At 40.1% G+C, this 21,266-nt stretch overlaps 1 protein-coding gene across 1 annotated transcript in view; it reads left to right on the forward strand.

Annotated features, from left to right (window-relative positions):
* Positions 1–21,266, forward strand: part of DNAH11 (dynein axonemal heavy chain 11) — a 357,765-nt gene that overhangs the window by 163,106 nt on the left and 173,393 nt on the right. Inside the window, exons 37-43 of the mRNA XM_049641609.1 lie at positions 1,834–1,926; positions 3,658–3,852; positions 4,992–5,069; positions 6,989–7,121; positions 9,625–9,752; positions 11,159–11,307; positions 19,644–19,794. Of these exons, the coding sequence (XP_049497566.1) occupies positions 1,834–1,926; positions 3,658–3,852; positions 4,992–5,069; positions 6,989–7,121; positions 9,625–9,752; positions 11,159–11,307; positions 19,644–19,794 (927 nt within the window). The remainder of the gene's footprint in view (positions 1–1,833; positions 1,927–3,657; positions 3,853–4,991; positions 5,070–6,988; positions 7,122–9,624; positions 9,753–11,158; positions 11,308–19,643; positions 19,795–21,266) is intronic.

Below are 21,266 nucleotides of genomic sequence, written 5' to 3' on the forward strand. Positions count from 1 at the left end.
AGTTCATTTTAATTTTATCACGGGCAGAAGTCAGAAGAAAACAATGTCACTGAACCCGGGCAGTACAGAGTTGCAACCGCATCCCTTCCCAGTAGTAATATTTAAACACTGAGTGAGCACTTACTGTATCCAAGTAACATGTTTGTTGATTAAGAGGACAAGCAAGAACACATGAAACCAGCACACTCAGAGTTCGGAGTTCAGAGAACTTCCGGGATTGAGTTTCCGTTAGATAAAAATTAGAAGAACATGCAGGAGGAGATGATCATAGTTTCTTCCTTGAAAACCATAAGGTATGAGGGAGGTGTTGGGAGGAAAGGTAGAACAGACGAGGAGAGCATTCTCCAACTAGAGGAATGTCATGGGGGAGATGAGGGAAGGCAGTGAGGCCAGGACAGAAGGGCTGAGTTAGAAGTATAGACGCTGATACTTTTCTAAACTGTAGGGATTTAAGAAGAACCTGTGGGTGGTTTTGACTGATGGACTAGCATAATGAAAACAGTGAGGATTATTTCAGCAGTTGTTGGATTTACACCAACAGGGTCACCAACTCGTCTTAAACCCGTGTCCAGAATTTCTTCTACCCCCTCTCCTTTAATGTTCTTACTGCACTGACTTAGCCCCCTCCTCAGTCTCTCTGACCTCCACACTCCAGTTCTTGCCCTTTGCCTTCTCTCCTCAAGCCGTCATCTTTTTCTGCATCGTGGCTCTCAAATGAGTTTTTACCATGACCCGCAGTAAAAAAATACTCCTTCTGTTGAGACTCAGGACCCACACCCGTGTGTCATATGCACAGCTGAAACAACAATTTTCACCCAACACTTCTTGCCCTTCTTATTTGCAATGCATTATGGTGTTTTTCATTCTGTTTTCCTCTGTTCTATTACCAGCAGGAATGATGGTCAAGACCTACTAAATTGATTTTACTATTCACTGCTGGATTGAAGGACATATTTATACATGGATATATTGTTTCACTGCTCACAAAGCATTTTATTCTTTCAACAGCCTTGTAAAGTGGTTAGATCCTTTTATGTGCATTTTTATGGATGATGCTCGGAGAGGGTGCTGACTTTCCCACAGGCGCCATTGAGAGATAATTTGAGAGAAAAGTTGTCACTCTGTGGGTGGTAGATGAAAGGCAAAAGAGAGCAATCTTTTAATTCGTTGTCCCTTTACGGAGTACCTACCTGTGCAGTGCACCATGTTGGGACCTACAAGACAACAGGGAATAGATCTGTGCTCTGTTCTCCAGGAGCCCAGAGCCTGTGAAAGGAATCTTCTGTTGGGATTATGTGAAACTCTCAAAGCGGACATACTGTTATATCCCTGAATTGTAATAATAAAGTTTGTAGTGCACTAAATGCCAGAGTTAGGGCTGGAGCGTCTGAGTGATTAAGAGGTAGAGTTATTAGGGCAAGTAGAGATCTGGGTCTGGGAGGGGTGGACTCACAGGGTTATCTGTTGAAGTCACACTGGAGAAATATGCCATGTTTAGAGGTGAAAATTTGCAAGTAGTTCAACTCAGTGTTAGCAGGTTTACTGAGACGAGAGCAGGGAAGATGGATGGATCCTTGGGCACGCTGCAACTCAGTGCTATGGGAAGAAGAGATCTGCTGACGGAGGCAGAGAATCAGGAGAAAGAGGGAGGAGGATACTGAAGGGATGTGGTTTTTACAAATTGGAAGAGAACAGGAAAATAGTACTTTACATCATTAAAGCATGTATTTATCTGAACTCTTTTCTTACAGCTTTTGGCTTTTACTTCTGGAATGAGAAGCTTATTCCCTTTTAAAATCTTTGAGAAAATATAACATATGTTTTGATTTTTAGGATCATTATGATTGGGGACTTCGTGCTATTAAATCTGTCTTGGTTGTAGCTGGCTCCCTGAAACGAGGAGATAAAAATAGACCCGAAGATCAGGTACCACAGTGCTAATAACATGGTTTTGTGGAGTGGGTAGCTAAACAACTTCACAGAAATGAAAGTATGTATCTGGATGGTGGGCCATGCCTAGCGCAACTTTTATTTCTTTTTTTAAGTTTATTTATTTTGAGAGAGACAGAGGCACCACAAGTTGGGGAAGGACAGAGAGAGAGGAGTGAGGATGCCAAGCAGCCTCTGCACTGCCAGTGCAGAGCCCAGCCTGGGCCTTGAACTCCCAAAACCATGAGATCATGCTCTGAGCCGACCCCAAGAGTTGAACGTTTAACCAAATGAGCCACCCAGGCGCCCCAGTACAGAGCAACTTTTAAAAAGTATGATCTCTCTTTTTCACATAGAATATTTTGAGGACTGGCATTGCTTATATCATGAAAGAGAAGTATTCTTGAGTATAAGGATATGAATACAGGAAAGAAAATGTGATTTTATAAGTGCTTTTGAAATAACAGCTACAAAAAATATTTTGGCAGTCATAATCAAATCAGTAATCACTGGTTGATTTCCTCTGAGGAACATTCAGAAAATCTGATTAATTGAGTTGGGATAATAATCCTGAAATGTCAGTGAAAACATAATCTAATGGAACCTAGTATGTTCACTTCATGGGTTGTAAAATGAGCATAGAACAGGAAGAACGATCACCTGACACCAGTGAAATGCAATGCTCAGGTGGTTATTCACAGCTGCTGGGTGAATGTTCTATCCCTGCTGGGGACTTTCTCTCTTCTTCTTTTTTCTCTAAATTTTTTAAGGGTTTTTTCTTTACTAAATAGTGAGAACAGTGGATATATGTCACTATGTGTATATTTCGTATGGCTTGAGAAGTTGAAGAAAACAAATCTATGAATTTCTTTTCACATTAAAGGATGCTTACGTGATTTTCTACTTCTGTAATACTTTCTTTTCCTCTCAGTCATAATTCATGATTGGACCGAGATTTTCTTGCAGTTTTCTTTTGTTGTTGTTGGATCGCTTACGTCTTTCTGTAGAAGTCATCCTGATGTTCAAGTTACCGCTTTTAAAATCTAAAGCCTTCTTCGGTTTTCAGCCAATACACAACAAATACCCAAACTAAAAATGGTTACATTTATTATTCCGAAGTTCTTAGAGATTCTCTTGAACAAAATGATCTGATGGGCCTAGTTAATTTATATCCTGGAGTTTGAGGATTAAGAAGGGAAGGGCCTCAGACCCTTTGTCAAGATCAGAGCAGATTGTTGCAGGAACAGGGCCTCCTCATCGACCTGAGTCTGAAATTTGTGATACCAGCAGAGACTTCTCATGTGCTGCTCTGTGCACTTCTAGGCATTTAGCCTCCCCGTACACAGAATGCCAACCTAACAGAGACCGGTATCCATATCCCATGCCTAAAGCCTTGCTTTAGATGCAAGGCTTAAAAACAGCATTTTTAGGGGTGCCTGGGTGGCTCAGTCAGTTAAGCATTCGACTTTGGCTCAGGTCATGATCTCACAGTTCGTGGGTTCAAGCCCCACATTGGGCTCTATGCTGACAGCGTGGAGCCTGGAGCCTGCTTCATATTCTGTGTCTCCTCTCTCTTTGCCCCTTTCCCACTCGCACTCTCTCTCTCTCTCTCTCAAAAATAAACACTAAAAAAATTTTTTTTTAAATAATAAAAAAACAGCATTTTTAGTTTTGAAGATGTCTGGTACACCTTGTATTGGCCATTTAAATACAGTGTTTTCTTCCTAGGTACTCATGAGAGCATTAAGGGACTTCAATATGCCTAAAATAGTGACAGACGACATCCCCGTGTTTTTGGGCCTGGTTGGTGACCTGTTTCCAGCCCTGGACGTACCTCGGCAGAGAGCACCGCACTTTGAACAGATTGTCAGGCAGTCTACCCTGGAGCTTCACCTGCAGCCTGAGGAGACCTTCATCCTTAAAGTAAATGGCGCATGTGCTTTTCACAGCAGCCCATGACATTTGCAGTGAGATTTACTGTATTTAAGTATCGTTAGCCAAAACATTAACTCACGTATTACACTGACTTTTACATAATCATAATATATTCTTTAAAGCATTCTAATAGGACCTGCTTTACTCCAGTAATTATAAATAATTATTTTGTAGTTACATTCTGTGAGAAGGAACATATGATTGGGTCCTGGTTTTGTTTTTTATTTATTTTTTTACCTTATTTATTTTGAGAGAGTGAGAGAGCATGAATCGGGGAGGGGCGGACAGAGAGGGAAAGAGAATCCCAAGAAGGCTCTGTGCTGCCAGCACAGAGCCCCATGGAGGGCTTGAACTCACGAAGTGTAAGATCGTGATCTGAGCCGAAACCAAGAGACAGACGCTTAACTGACTGAGCCACCTACATGCTTGGGTAAGCACCATGGTGCTTGGTCCTTTATTAAGTCATGGTTTTAAATGTAAGCCTACTTCTCATTAGTTGATAAAATTTCTTGGTTGCTCTTGGTGACATGCATCAAAAATTAACGTTGCTCTTTTCTTTCCATCTTAGAGAACATGGGAAGTAAATCATTAGTATGTGCCTTTAATGGGGAGAAAAGTGTCAACATATATGATATCTGACTTACCAAAGACTTGTGCATATGTACGCTCACTTTGGGTGTAGTAAATACACAGACAGTAAAATACACATAAAGTATCTATTTTAGATATTTTAAAGTATATAAGCCATTACTCACTTGTAGGTGATTAGCCATGTATGGTTTTTGTTCAACACTTCATGAAGACTCCTTGATTTTGTAAGTAATTCCTACCACGTCCAAAGTACTAGACTGTACTTCACTTCTGCCTGCATCAGTGACTCACTGAGTCCTGGTTTTTCTTCACTCTTACTCTCATGTTGTTCTTGGGGAGATCCAGGAGAAGCTGTGGTTGTCATCTATGTTAACTTTCCTGGACCATAATTTTGTAAGTGGGAGCTTTCTTGGGTTGTAAGGAAAGAATTGAGCAAAAATGGGTAAGGATTTTTGTTTGTTTGTTTCTTGTGTTTTGTTTTGTTTTTAAATCACCAACTCATGAAAGGAACCAATGACTGCCTGTTTGGTCTGCAGGTCGCCCAGCTTGAGGAACTGTTGACCGTGCGGCACTCTGTGTTCGTGGTTGGAAATGCAGGCACAGGAAAGAGTGAGGTATGGTGAATTGCCTGCTGGTTTTTAGCCACACAAAGAACAGATTTTGGTTGGACATATTTTTAATTCTCTCTAAGGGTTCCCTTCATTGAATTCGTCCATAATTTTGAGGTAGAATGTGAGACTCTAATACTGCCTTTTCATCAATTTGCACTATTTTTTTTCATATTAGGGGCAGGGAGGAGGTAACAAATAGAACCTTCTGTTCAGATAGAAAAGCTGAGAGAAGACGGGGCTTTCCATATTTATGAAACCTACCTTTTTGTCTTTCCCAAGATGCTTTAGATTCTCATTCCCATATTACTAAGAAAAACCCAAATATTTTCCTTCAGTACTTGCTCAGAAATATAGCCCTCGATAGGGGCAAAAGAAAACAAGAGAGGCAGCCAAACCCACATTGTGGGGGTCCCTGTTATGTGCTATGCTAGGTACATTATATGTGATTTACTGTGCACAGTGATGATATACTCTGGGTATTATTATCCTCATTTTTACTTCACTGCTTGATTTTGTTTGGTCCCACTGACAATCCTGGCAACGTACTTATTTTCTTGGTTGGCAGACACTATATGCAGAATTGCGTGCATTTTAATTCAGGGTGCTTGGGTATGAACATATTTAGTAGCCAAAGACTAAAAATAATCGTGGAGTGGGCATATGAGGTTTTAGACCATGGGTGTGTGTAGAACTTGCCAGTATGTAGATCGGAACCCAAACTGGAACAATTGCAAAGGGAGGCACAGTTTTGTGATTTTTCTTGTGAAAAATGTAATAATTGAAATATTAAAGTAGATAACTGGTAGACCTGTAATTATTTTGTTAGAGTAAGTTTCAGATGAGGGCCATGGTTCAGGGAAGGATAAAATTAAATTCTATAATTTCCAGTAGATTAATGGTTTCTAAAAATATAAGCTTAATATTCCTAAGGCATTCAATTTCTTTCATCTCATCTTCACTGGTTCTGTTCTATTCAACCTTTACTTAAGCTGATAGAACCAGCACACGGAAGCTCAGGCCACGTTACTTAGCAACTCTTGCCCTTCCCAACTATTTGGCAGTTGTTTATTAGTCCTTCAACCCCCTGTGAGTAGATCGGGATGAAGAATATCTGAAATAAAAGCCACAGCTTCTCAGAGAAAGCAAAGAGGGTAGGTGGGGCACATATTTGGGTGAATATGTCAATTAATTAAACTGACATAGAGAAAGCATCTGTCCTGTGAATTCTTATCCTCAAAGCTTCTTTTTCTCCATTATCTAGATCAGAGTTTCTCAGCTTCATTCACTGTTGACACTTTGGGTCGGATAGCTCTTTGTCATGGAGGCTGTCCTTTGTGTTCATTATAGGACACTGAGCAGCGTCCGTGGCTTCTGTTGTGTCGCATGCCCTCTTTGTCAAGTCTGGAGCGTCTCCTGAGACGCTGAGAACTGTTGCTCTGGGTCACTAGGTGTCCAAGCACGTCCGGACTAGCATCACAGGTCCCACCTCGGACGTTATTAGAAATGCAAATTCTTAGTCATCCTAGCCCTACTGAATATTAGAAGCTCTGGGTTGGGTCCAGCCATCTGTGTCTTAACATCCTGTAAGCGATTCTGATGCATCCTACATAAGAGCAGAGTGGATTTTAATAACAGGAACAGGAACACTTATTTACTTATTTGCACACATGGTTAAAAACCTCAAATGATACAGCGACTTCCTCTAGTACGCATGGTTCAAAGAATCAGGTGAAGAGGTCCTAAGAGATTGTAGGATTAAATTTGTACATGTAAATGTGCACATGTAAATTTTTCCCCGTACTTACTACATGCAGAATATGTAGGAACGTAAAAGGAATAAGAAAATCCTTTAGAAACCATTTGCTTTCCATTTGCCTTACAGGAGTATTAATTTTCTGAGCTTTTTTTCCTTCTCCCTTCAGATTTTGAGAACACTGAACCGAACATATGTTAACATGAAACAAAAACCTACTTGGAATGACTTAAACCCCAAAGCTGTGACAACAGATGAACTCTTTGGTTTCATACATCACGCTACTCGAGAATGGAAAGATGGCAAGTAGTATTTCCGCTTTACAAGTGCTAAAAATTTCTTTCTTATTTTTTCTTTTCTTTTCTTTTCTTTTTTTTTTTTTCTCATCCAGAAAACCATTTCTCAGCTCTAGCCAATTTCAGTCACAGTTGTAGATTTATTGTGTATGTGTTGGCATTATTGGAAATGTAGCAGCTCATAAGAGCATTTATAACCAGTAAATTAAAACTAGATTTGAATAAGTGGTCGATTTGCATTCAGCGAGTTTGCGCACAGAACTGTGTATTTTATCCCATGTCAATTATGTCAGGGCTCCCTGTAAACCAGGGAAGAAGTCAACATGAACACTTCACGAGACTTTTATAAAGGATCTGATCCAAGACCCTGAGTTTCAGGCAGGCACTATTTTAGGCTCCAGGGACAAAAATTAATGGGACATGTTTGTTGTCCTAAAAGTTTTTGCAAACAGGCAGATCCTTTTGTTAAAATCTGTTGTTACTTCCCAGTTCAATATAAATGCACTAATCTTGGCATTCATACTAAATGAATACTTTGCATCCTTTCTCCCTTTCATAATCTATATTCACCCTTAGAGTAAATTGTGTAGGCTTTACCTTTAAAATACAGTTTGTGGGGGCGCCTGGGTGGCGCAGTCGGTTAAGCGTCCGACTTCAGCCAGGTCACGATCTCGCGGTCTGTGAGTTCGAGCCCCGCGTCAGGCTCTGGGCTGATGGCTCGGAGCCTGGAGCCTGTTTCCGATTCTGTGTCTCCCTCTCTCTCTGCCCCTCCCCCGTTCATGCTCTGTCTCTCTCTGTCCCAAAAATAAATAAAAAACATTGAAAAAAAAAAATTAAAAAAAAATAAAATACAGTTTGTGTTCCAGTGCTCTCCTCCTTTGCCGCTATCATATTAGCCTGTACTGTCTCTTGCCTGTATTGGTTCAGTAGTCTCCAACTCTCATCTCCCTGCAGTTCATTTTCCATCCAGCAGACAGAGGGCGCTCTTCAAAATATTAGTTCCCTGCTTGTAATTTTCAATGGGTTCCATCTCCCGTAGAATCCAACCCTTATCCAAGGTTTACAAGGTCTTGTGTGATTAGATCCCCCTTCCCCATCTCTTATTTCATTTCCTGCTCTGTGCTCTCCCGCCTGTTATAATCTATACACTCTGGCCTCCTTGCTCTTCCTTGAACATGCCAAGCATCTTCCCATCGTTGGGCCTCTGCACTTGCTCTTTCCATCATTTGCAACACTACAGATAATTTGCATGCCTTAAGTTATTGAAGTATCTGGTCAAATGTCACATCAGAAAAGACTTCATTGAGAATCCTGTCTATAGCAGCACACCTTGCCATTCTCCATTTTCTTACCATGTATACACTCTCCTAAATCTGTGGGACAGTCACAATTTACTCCTAACCTTTCTATCTTTTTTTTTTTTTTCAAGGACTGTGGCAGGAAGGGAATAATACTAGTTTATGCTGAAAACCTGTGGACGTCATTCAAATCAGGGATCATTAGAAAAGGTTGCTGGGGGTTTTGTGTTTTAATGAGTGGTGGTGGTAGTTCTACATACTGTCATTTATTTTTGCACAAAATATTTCACAGAGCAAAAAAAAACCATCCACGTATGTGCATTGAAACCATTGTTCTTATCATATTAAATATTTGAGTTTTGAAAAAGCAGTAACTATCAAATACATCATGTAACACACACAATGCCTACATAAGTCGTGATAGCAAAGAGGACTATGGATTTAAAATGCTTTCATCTTGGGGTGCCTGGGTGGCTCAGTCGGTTGAGCTTCTGACTTTGGCTCAGGTCATGATCTCACAGTCTGTGGGTTTAAGCCCCGCATCTGGCTCTGTGCTGACAGCTCAGAGCCTGGAACCTGCTTCAGACTCTGTGTCTCCCTTTCTCTCTCTGACCCTTTCCCATTCATGCTCTGTCTCTCTCTGTCTCAAAAATAAATAAACATTAAATAATTTTTTTTAAATAAAACTCTTTCATCTTCTCATCTTGTGAAGTAATATGCCAACAACCAAATTTCTCAAAGAATGTATAGCACCTTTGAATTAGCTTCAAAATTCTATCTCATGAATAGTGTTACAGAAAAACGGAGAAAGGTGAAATAAACTAGTGTCTGGCCTAAAATGGATACTGAACACATGTACACGGACAAAGATAATGTCTTCATTTGGTGTAAGTTTTGAGTTGTGTGTGTGTTACTCTCTATAAATCCCCACACCTGTTCTTCAAGGAAGCTCCTGTCATCTTTATTTGACACATGGGAGAAGCTCAGAGAAGTTAAGGTGTATCCTCATGGAAGGGAAACTTGCCCATTGGTATGCATTCCCGGTGTAGCTCTAAAGGTATTTATTACACTTATCAGAAGGAGGCAACAAATTCAGAGCAAATTTATTTGCTTATTAAAAGAATTTCCTGTAGAAATAATAGTAACTTAGTTTAGAAATAAACAGCCCTCAACTCCATTATGTATTAGGATCACTTACTTGTAATTTATAGGTCTCTTCTCATCTATTCTGCGAGAACAAGCAAATCTTAAACGTGATGGACCAAAATGGATAGTCCTGGATGGAGATATTGATCCCATGTGGATTGAGTCACTAAACACTGTCATGGATGATAACAAGGTGAGTAATATCTCCATGCTAACTTGAACATCACATCTGGAGCGCAGTAAGAGTTTTGTTCACTTGTTGATTTAAATACTAGCTTTTAATCATTAAGCCTGATATTCTTTAGGAATGAAATTTATTTTGTGCCCATGAAAGTGGCACTTTGCTGGTAATTCTCTTAATTTCACTGTTAAATAATTGACGGGGGTGCATTTTTCTTGCTGTATGGATTTAACCACCTCTATTTTTTTTAATTTTTAAAAAATGTGTATTTATTTTTGAGAGTGCTTGAGAGTACAAGCAGGAGATGGGTAGAGAGACGGGTTTGGAGGATCTGAAGTGAGCTCTAAGCTACCAGCAGACAGTCCCGTGCAGGGCTCGAAGTCCCAAACTGGGAGACCCTGACTCAAGCCAAAGTCGAATGTTGAACCAGCTGAGCCACCCAGGCATCCCAGATTTAACCACCTTTAAAGAGAGTTAGGTATATATCTAAGAACTTAGTTCATACATACCTTGCCATTTTCTAAGAGTCAGGCATAAATTATTAGATCTTATCTTTGTTTTTTTTAAATATGAAATCTATTGTCGAATTGGTTTCCATACAACACTCAGTGCTCATCCCAACAGGTGCCCTCCTCAGTGCCCATCACCCACTTTCCCCTCCCTTATCTTTGATTAAGTATGGAATACTTGGATAATAAAAGGATGAGTCTGTGCCCTGTGTGAATTGATGAAATGTAGCTATTGAAATTAAGTAGTTCTCTGGCTACAGAATGAGTATAATGGGTTTCTAAGCATTTTGCCCTGGCTGACCCAGTGTTCCCAGCAGAAACAGTGATGGTCCAGGTCCATGAGACGCCACTTAAAGCAACACAAGGTCTATGGTTAGGATCAGGAGAAAGAAAAAGGTAATCATCATTGCTACAGAACAGAATGACTCATCTCCTTAAATTAGCAGTGATTACTGTTTTCTGTATTAAGACATTGTTCATCATAAAATATAGGTCTGAGATCTTTATACTTGCATGAGTTTCCATAGGGCGTTTGATAATTGTGGCATTACAGATTCTAAAGAAAGTTTATTTTTTGTGGTGTTCAGGCCTTTTCATGTAGATCCACCCTTAGAACAAATGTCTTCTCTTTAGACATGTCATCTCTTTAGTCATTACCACAGTTATTTAAAGGTTGGCCTGAATGGGTCCATGTTGGTGAGTTTGTTCCTCAAGGGTCAGTGAGCTCTCCTCTGGGATTAAGTGAGATCTTCACTCAGACTGCACTTCTAACTTAGAGGAGTACTTTTGGCACTTCTCCTGGGGATGGGGGCATGGGAGAAGTACCTTGTGTTGTGATAGTGAGTTAGCCTCATTGCTTTTGCCCCTCAACAACCGAGGGCCTCTTTTATGCTGTGCTGTTCTGTCCAGGTGCTGACCTTGGCCAGCAATGAGCGCATAGCCCTTACTCCCTCCATGAGGCTGCTCTTCGAGATTCATCACTTAAGGACTGCAACCCCAGCTACTGTTTCCAGAGCTGGTATCCTATATGTGAACCCACAAGATTTGGGCTGGAATCCGTGAGTACTTACCATTTTAACCATTTTTAAGTGTACAGCTTAGTGGCATTACATACATTTGTATTGTCGGGCAACCACCACCACCATCATTCTCCATAACTTTTCTCATCTTCCCAAACTGCAGCCCTGAACCCATTACACAGGAACTCCCCTATATGCCCTGTTCTCAGTCCCTTTCTCTTTTCCATCTTTACGAATATGTATATGCCAGATGCCTCTTATAAATGGAATCATACAGCAATTGTCTTCTTGTGATGGGCTTACTTCAGTTAGCATAATGCCTTCAAAGTTCATCCATGTTGTAGCATGCTCCAGAATTTCCTTCTTTTTTAAGGCTGAATGATGTTCCATTGTATGTAGATACCACATTTTTCTTATCCATCTTTCTGTTGATAGACACTTGGGCTCCTTCTACCTTTTGATTATGGAAAATAGTTTTTGTGGCTATGAGTATACAGATAGGCCTTTGAGTCCCTGCTGCCAGTTACTTTGGATATATTCCCACAGGTGGCATTTCCAGTTGATATGGTAATTCTGTTTTTAATTTTAACTTTCTTAAATTTTTAATGTTTATTTATTTTTTGATAGAGCAAGCCAGGGAGGGACAGAGAGGGAGGAAGAGAGAAATCCCAAGCCCGCAAACTACCAGATCATGACCTGAGCCAAAACCAAGAGTCAGGCACTTAATTGACTGAGCCACCTAAACACTCCTGCTTTAATTTTTAGAGGAACCACTGTACTGTTTTCCACAGTAGCTGCAGCATTTTACATTCCTCCCAACGGTGTACAAGGGTTCCAATTTCTGCACATTCTTACCAACACTTGTAATTTTCTCTCTTTTTTATGACAGTCATCCTAATGGGTGTGAAATGGTGTTTCACTCTGGTTTTGATTTACATTTCCCTAATGATTAGTCTTATTGAGCAGCTTTTCATGTGCTTATTGGCCATTTGCATATTTTCTCTGGAAAATGCTTATTTTAGTCTTTTGCCTATTTTTTTAAATCTAGTTTGCTTTTGTTTTTATTCTTGTGAATATTTCTTTTTTCAGTCTTAGCTATAAAAACTAAAATTTTATCTGATCATTTGAAGGAAGTATTAGCAAATAAATTTAAAGCTAATTAAGTAGGCTAATTTGAAGATAATGAAAGGAGGGCCTGGGTGACTTACTTGAGCATCTGACTTCGACTCATGTTATGATCTCACCAGTTGTGAGTTTGAGCCCCATGTAGGGCTCTATGCTGACAGTGCAGAGCCTGCTTAGGATTTTCTGCCCCCTCTCGCTGGCCCTCCCCTGCTCACTTTATGTCTCAAAAATAAAAAAAAAAAATTAAAAACTAAAAAAAATTAAAAACATTTTTTAAACAAAAATAATGAAATTAACACCTGTATGGATTTGTCATTTTTAGTTGGACATTACCCTGTTCACACCTTGTACGTGTTAAGAACTCAGTATTTGTTGAATAAGTGAATAATAGTTCATATGGAGAACGAAGATATAGATATATCATTTTCTGTAAATACATTAATGTATAAACTTGTGTGTTCATACTGAGACATATGATATCCATACCTGAACGGTGGTAATTCTTTGATGGAGAACAAATTGTGCTCACTTGCTGCTCTCGAATGCTTACACTTGGCATAATCCATCCTGGGCGGCACGTGTTGCACCTCTGGCATTCCCTCTATGAGGTGTGGAAAGAGTGTTTGACCTCCGCACGTGAACACGTGCTTGAGGGCTACTGGTGTCAGAATCTTCTGTCCACCCCTCCCCCCTGCCCTGGCCCCCACAGGCTGTCCTGTATGGGCCACTTCAATGGGCTCCTTGCCCTCTGGCTCCTGGTTGGTTTGGCCCATGAGAAGCCCTGTCAGGGAATGAGAGGGAGAGAGGAGAGTGAGGTCAGCCTATTTACTTCCTTGGCTCTTTCCATGCGGTGTCACATCAGGATGGCTGTGTCTCTCAACTGCAGGTCACCCCTCCTCTAAAGTCTTTCTATAAGATTTGTCCCTTCCACATTCTGGTAGTCCCTCGTGTCCTTGTCCCTGCAGGCACAGGTGCACTAACCGCTCCTCGGTTATTACCCATGGCACAAAACTTTCCCCTCCAGTTTCCCTGCTCCGTGCCCACACCTTTGTCAGTAGTCCTCCTGGCAATCCTTCCCTGTTATCCTGATGTCAGGATGACATCTGTTCCCTGCCACGTGCTTGGCTGACGTGCTTCTCCAGGCTGCTTTTTCTGGGTACTGATTTGTTCACCGAAGGTCTCATCCCTTGACTCCACAGCAAAGTAGAGCCATGCCCAGGCTTTTGTGTCCAACAGTGTTTTATTGGATTTATCTGGGGAAAGGAGTGATTTTTAAAAGTCTAAGGTGGAGAGTTCTTCTTGAACTGATGATAGATTCTTTTCCCAGGTAGGATTCAGACTGTGTCCTAGGATGTTTTTGTGGGTTTGGGGGCTGGCTAACAGAGCATCTATGTTAGCCCTTGACTCCCCCATAAACACTGCAGAGGCATTCCTCACACCCCATCTCCTTCAGGGGACCCCCTCTGGATGTGGTCTGATTTCAATCATGAACCTCATGATTCTCAAGGTCTATGTAGTTTAGGCTCAGTAGCATCGCATAGAGATTCGTGCTAATGAAAGCTGTGTAAAGCCCTTTTCAAGAAAGACTTTTATCTAGTAAGTCAAAGAGTCTTACTTGATTAAAAAAGGCACCCAATTTGCATTCCTAAGAAAGTTTAACAACTCTTTCTTCACCATTAGATTTTATTTTTACTGAGGTTTTTTTTTCTTTGTTTTATCCAAGATCAGTGGGTAAGTTTTAATTTTCATGTGTGTGACCACAGAGCCATTATCCAAAATGATGGGATTCTTCTCTAAAGGATATTTTTACATTTTTACCATCTACCACCAGAAACTTTAAATGAACTACAAAAAAATGGGTTTTTCAGATTGGGGGATATACTTTTACACCATATTTATTGCATACGTCATTACTTTTATATGATAATAGTATCATACCTTTGCACGTATTGACTCATTTAATCCTTAATTACCTTCTGAAATAGAATTATTAACCCAGTTTTCCAAACCGATGTCTTAGGTCTCTTCCCCCACCCCCCCCCCAACTTTTAATTTGAAAGTATTTGAAATTATAGAAAATTTGAAATGGTGGTAGTCCACTGTATCCTTTTTTCCCCTACAGTTATCAATTGTTACCATTTTACTGTATTTACTTTCTCTCTGGATGTACACTCTCTCATAGGCACAGACACACATATATTTTTTACTTAGGTTTACTTCTGCTAAATTATCTGGAAGTAAGTTGGAGACATTACGCCCCCTCACCACTGAGTAGTTGATTATCCCCATGTAGGATATTCTCCTACATGAACGCAGTACAATTAACATACCTAAGAAATTTTTCCTTGATGTGGTATTTAATAAAGCATAATATTTCTTTTTAAAAATTCTTCTTAATGTTTGAGAGAGAGTGCGAGTGGAGAAGGAGCAGAGAGAGGGGGACACAGAGGATCTGAAAGAGGCTTTGTGCTGATAGCAGAGAGCCTGATGTGGGGCTCAAACTCACGAACCACAGGATCATGACCTGAGCAGAGGTCAGACACTTAACTGACTGAGAGCCACCCAGAGGCCCCATGAAGGCAAATTCTTCACATTTTCTCAGTTAACTAAGACGTTTCTTCTATCGGTTTTTTTTTTTTTTTAATCTAGTATCAACACAAAGATCATCATGCATTGCATTTACTTGTCTGTATTTTCTCTCTTGATGTAGAATATCCGCCCCCCCCCACCTTCTCTTTCATGATACTTACAGTTTTCAGGGAAACAAGCCAGATGCCTATAAGAGTGACCCATTGGTGGTTGCAAAGTGGTGACTTCCTAATTCATTCATTGTATTTATATATATGAAGTGACATTTTCCTATAAAGAATTCCTCCTCTTCTTTCCTCTTAAATTCCTCCCTTCCACTCCTCTCTCCCTTCCGTTCTTTTTCTCTCTCACTTTATCTCTCCCTCTTTGTTTTTTCATAGGTATCATTTTCTGTTCATGGTTTCTTTTAGTTCGGTGGGTTATAATTCATTACCATCATTTTCCTGGCTAGATGCTCACTTTGTCTCAAATTTGCCATCAAGAACCCCTTCCGGCCAGCCCCTTACATGCTCTTTTTCACCTGTCGTTGTAGATCTTTGAGTGCTTGGCTTTCTGGCTAACCAAAATGCTTCTGACTCATTTCATTCTTCCTTCACCCTCGCTGGATTCAGTGATTTCTCCAGGGAGCCAGAGGAAACCACCTTTTGTATAAGCAACAGTATTTAGAATCCAGTATAGGGATGTTTAGTGTACTCATAGCTACTGATAGGTCATTGCTTTTAGGCTTTTTGAGTGAGCACAATTAGAAATATATTTCTTTAATTCTTATTGTAGGAAATGCTAGGTTACTGTGGATAGAAGAGATGGTAAAATATTTTGTTGATAATACCTTTCTGGGATTCCATTTAAGACCTAAAGGTAGTGCCAGTATCAGGTAGTCTTCTTAGATATGTTTGTTTAAATTCTCTGAACTATTCTAAAAAATAATTTTATATCCACACTTAACAGACATGGAACATACCATGTCAGATAACAAATAACCTTAAAATCACATCACCATGTGATTGGCTATAGAAATCAAATACTATTTTACTTTACCTCCGAGTCTTAAGTCTACTAGACAAATACTGGACAGTTCATATATGTCTGTTGAGATCTTGAGAAATCGAGAAAGAACAGGAATTGGAAGAAAATTTCTAGAATCTATGAGCAAGATTTTTTTTCCAGTTAGAAAGGGATTAATGTGTAGAAAAGGAAAAGCAAACAGGCAGTGACTTATTTAAATTCATTCATAATTCTTTAAGTTGCTTAACTTAAAATTATTTAAGCAAACATAATTGAAAATAAGATCTACCAAACTACATATTACCTTAAAGAGGATGATAGGAAAAGGTCAGAATATCTCTGGAATTTAGTCCGATTCCAAGAGATTACTGGAAGGTAAGTTTTGGGAGCCACATCTTTAGATCACTCTTACTCCTTTATTACTTGCATTTGTATTAGTTTTTTGGACTTTGTCTGTCTCATCAGTCTCTCCTGCATTGGCTGAGCTCACTGTCTTCTACCCCGGAAATCCCGTCCTCCATCTTTGCATACTATATATATTTGTGAACATATCAATGCAGAAATCATTGACATACACTGCCAGTCAACACCTCCTAACCGCTGCCAATTTTCCAGGCCACGGTGAATGATAGAGCAACCTGCAGCTTGCTGACAGGGGGCATGTTATAGAGAGAGCTCCTATGAGTTCCACCTCTCCTACATGACAGTATTCCGTTCCCAGACTAGTGAGTAACCTAGTATATCTGGGCGGTTTCCAAACTAGAGGGTTTTAGACTTGATGGGGTATATGAATGGCACTTCTGGAGAAGGGAAGGGCAACACAGTTGATTATATGGAACACATTTGCAAATGAGCACGAAGTAAAGATTCTCTTAGGGACCTGGATATTGACATGAAGGTGATGCATTAAGGCATCACAGTGTGGCTTCTTCCTGAGGCAGGGGCACCAATGATCTCTTATGTAGGTAAGAAATAAACCTGTTATTTTCATATGTCATTTTCAATTGTATGTCATAATAGCAGTAAGTCATTTGGTCATCTTCAAATGCATAGCATCTTTTAAAAACCATAAGGAACTTTTTAATGAAATAAAGTGGAAAGAATTGTCAACAAAGATCTGTATCTTCAGTTTTTTCCGTTGCCAAAGATAATAGTGTCTGCTTCTAAATTCACTATTTTTCAATGTTTATTTTGTTTTATGTATTTAAAAAAAACAGCTAAGTATCAGAAATTGTCAGTTTAAATGTTTGTTTATTTGAGAGGGAGAGAATAGGGCAGGGGCAGAGAGAGAGTGCTCCAGAGAATTCCAAGCAGGCTCCATGTTGTCAGCACAGAGCCAGATGCGGGGCTCAGTCCCGTGAATCGTGAGATCGTGACCTGAGCCAAAATCAAGAGTTGGATGTTCAACCAACTGAGCTACCCAGGTGTCCCTCAATGTCTGTTTTTATTACAAACTATGAAAATGTATCAATAATTTATACATGAAATTTTAAACTGTTGATATTCGACCTAGACTTTTTTACTCCCTATGCTCTCTGGGATGGTTGACCCCTAGCAGAGGTCGTTTGGGGCCTTTTGATGGGGGTGTGCAAGATTAGCTTTTACCATGTCTCCTAGTAGGGTTGAACTCATGTCCTTCTTTGTGGAGGTAATTGGTACAAGGGCAACAATTGCTTGTGGGCCTGATAGGTTTTCTCTTTGAGACTTTGGCTACTGCCAGTATGGGTTAGTGAAGCAGTTTTTACCTGCCCCCCTAGTGCAAAGTCATTTCTCCCTTCTCTGGCTCTTTTGAGGCTTCACCTCCTGGTTATCCCTGCATAGACTTCTCCTCCCCCTGAGACCAGAGACCCAGGGGGTAGAGGTTGAATTTGTTTTACCCATCAGAGCACTCGCTGCCAACTCTGGTGCCCTGTTGGACTCTGTTGCCTTTAGGAGCTATACAGATAGGCTGAGCCAGGATCTGAACACAGTTCTCTGAATTCAACCAACCCTTTGCTGGATAAAATCTATTGAGAATTTGTTCTGTGTCAGACAGTAATCTAAATACTTTATCCATGAGAGGGGTGCCTGGGTAGGTCAGTCGGTTGGGCGTCCAACTCTTGGTTTGGGCTCAGGTCACGATCTCACGGTTCATGGGCTTGAGCCCCGCACCAGGCTCCATGCTGCCAGTGCAGAGCCTGTTTGGGATTCTCTCTCTCTGCCCCTCCCCCATATGTGCTTTTTCTCTCTCTCGAAAGTAAATAAATAAGTACTTTATACATGAGAAATCATTTAATTCTCAGAACAGTCTTAGGACGTCTGTAGTATCATCATCTCCTTAGATGAGAAACTTGAAGCACAGACAGGTTAAGTAACTCGCCCAAGGTAACAGGTGAAAAATGGTAGAGCGGGCATACAAATCCAGGCTGTCTGACTTCAGAGCTCTGTCTTGCCGAGCGGTCCTCTTGCCACCCCCACTGCCGCAGTGAGCTCTGGACACTAAGATTCTGTTTCTGGCAGCTGCTGTGCAGTTGCAGTAGCTGAGAGGTAGATGCAGCCTTTGGGCCTTCACCTCTAGGAATGACGCTTGTTTTCCATTGTTCCTTGGTGCCCACTGTCTCCACCACCCAGAGATGCTCTCTCAAGTTACCGTCATACAACCGGACTTGAACTGAAGACAATTTCTCTTAGACCTGAAAAAGTTTTGACAGCTGATATTTGATAAATCTCACTTTAGAAGAAGCGTGATTGAATAGTCCATAGAACCCTATCGTGGCATTTTGTAAAAATCAAAGGGAGCCTTTTATAAGATAATTATCTTACCTTAATTTCTTCTGTTACTAAAATTGTGAAATCTGATTTGCTTATATAGCAAAGTAAAGCTGTAATTGTGTAGCTTCTCTGCTGGCAGCTAAATGTATTTATTATCACTACCTCCTATTAGATGAGAACTTTTCAAGCAATTTTTTTTCATTTAACTTCACATACTTCACCCTAGAAACCACTGTAGGAGCTACGAAGCTATGTTTCATTTTACTGATAAGTATGATTTTATTAATATGTTGGGAGATATTAACGTATCAAAATTGATAACATTCTTGAAGCTTCAGATGAACACACATGTACCTGAGCATGAGATACCATTTCAGACCCACTTAGTGGAAATACATTATCTGCCTATCGGGTTCAAGTTAGATCCAGTCCAGTGGAAAAGGAGGGACTTGGAAATAGCCCCTATGGAATTTTCACCTTTTTATTTGTAACTGATTTGTCATCACTAAATACTTGATGCCAAGATTAATCAAGAAAAATCCCAAGCTGTTTTCATAAATAAGGCCTACCCTATGAAATAGTTTCAGTCCCTTAGGAAATGACACACTGCAACCTCCTTATAAATGCTCAGTAATGGCCTACTTATACTCTATTATGTTTGGCTTCTAAGTGCTATTAGGAGTTTCTTTTACATTCTTTTCATTAATGCAAAAGTGGCCTTTAAAACAAGTTTTTAAGGGGTCATTTAAAAATATTTGCAGTTTGAGAAAGAGAATGAACTCACTAAACATGTCCCTGAAGTGTGGCACCAAGCTGGGGGGGGGGGGGGGGGAAGCTTTTGAGTTGGTGAAATTCTGCTTTTCAAGCCTAGTGTTCAATAAAAGCTTTTCTATGTTCTTTTTCAGGTATGTGGCCAGTTGGATAGACAGAAGGCGACATCAATCAGAAAAGGCCAACTTAACTATTCTTTTTGATAAATATGTCCCTGCATGCTTGGATAAGCTGAGAACAAGCTTTAAAACCATCACTTCAATTCCAGAGAACAGCCTGGTGCAGGTTTGACTCTGGTCACCCCGTTTTACATTCCAGTCCTGATGCGGTAGTGGGGCTCGATCAAGGCAATGGCAGCTTTTGTTTGACAAAGAAAATGGAAAGATTTTGGGGGTTGTCGGGTTATTCCAACTCTCTTCCCACAGCTCCGTCCGTGTTCCCGAGTGCTTTTGGCAAATCTCTGTGACACACCTATTCCTTTCCATGATCACCTGGGCTATAGTCTGTTTTTTCATGAGACTGTTGTTCAGAAGGCAGAAGCCCCCTTGTATGTCCCCAGATATTTACATAGTTCCTCACACAGAGTAGCGGCCAGGTATGTGTTTACTTAATTATTGTGTTCCTTCAAGTTACTGGAGTAGAAAAAGAACACAGTGGCAGCAGCCATATTTCTTTTTTTGTCTCCTAAGTCACTGGCCCAGAGAAGGTGCTCAGTGTTTTTTCGACTACAGTAAATCCAGTAACTAAAGATGTTGGCCAGTGAGCAAGAGAAAGCTTCTGAGCTCAACCACCCATAGCCCTCCCACACTATCCTACCTTTCTGTTCTCCACCTCCCCCAAATACTCATAAAGTCAGATCATACTCTATGGAGTGTTTATAATATTCCAGGAACAGGTCTGTTCTGATCCTCATTCAGAGACAGCTGGTAAGACTGAAGGGTGTATATGATAGGTTGTCATGGAAGCAAATGAAAATAATTCACAGCACACAGAAATGAAGGTTGTGATCTTAATCTCAGCATGAAGAAAAACAATCCCCAGCCTTAAGAAGTATAAAACTTCACAAAAGGTTTACAATTAGAAATCTTTTATTTTTTTTTCCACTAGGAGCAAAATTGGTTTCAGAGTACTTTGTTACCATTAAGTTCCTGTGTTACCAGATTTGTTTGAAGCTAAATGAGAAATAGTCACAAGCATAATAAGAAGAGAAAGTTCAGGTTTTTGGATAATTCACACACCAATTAAATAAACGATAGTCTTCAACAGTAATTATCTGAGGTATAATTTATTTCTGAAAGCAGGTCTGAATTTATTCATAATGAATTAATTATGTGGTTAGCCTAATTAGACTTCCTCTGGTGTAGTACTTGCAAAAGCAGGATTGTGTTCTTTCTCAAGTTGACTTACGTATTTGTGTGATTCTCTGTAGTGTGAATTTTTTTCATTCAAGGGTAGTGTGAAAATAGGTCAGTAGGAATTAATATGACTTTCCTTCTCACTTCCTCCTTTTGTATTGTTCCAAAATGGCATTTTATCCGGAGCTCCTTCTCAGCTGTTGTTTTATACACCAGTCTCTTTTCTGTGATTACTTGTAAGGACAAAATGTGAGACAGAAATGAGTACAAAAGGGAGTATCTTCAAACGACTACTTTGAGAAATTCATGTAGTATGTTTTCCAGTGCGTGAAATATATTGGCTTTAATTTTGATGACGTGTATTAGCTCTTTCACAATATGCACTGAAGTCTGATTTTGCCA

This window comes from Panthera uncia, chromosome A2, assembly GCF_023721935.1.
Source record: "Panthera uncia isolate 11264 chromosome A2, Puncia_PCG_1.0, whole genome shotgun sequence".
Lineage (NCBI taxonomy): Eukaryota > Metazoa > Chordata > Mammalia > Carnivora > Felidae > Panthera > Panthera uncia.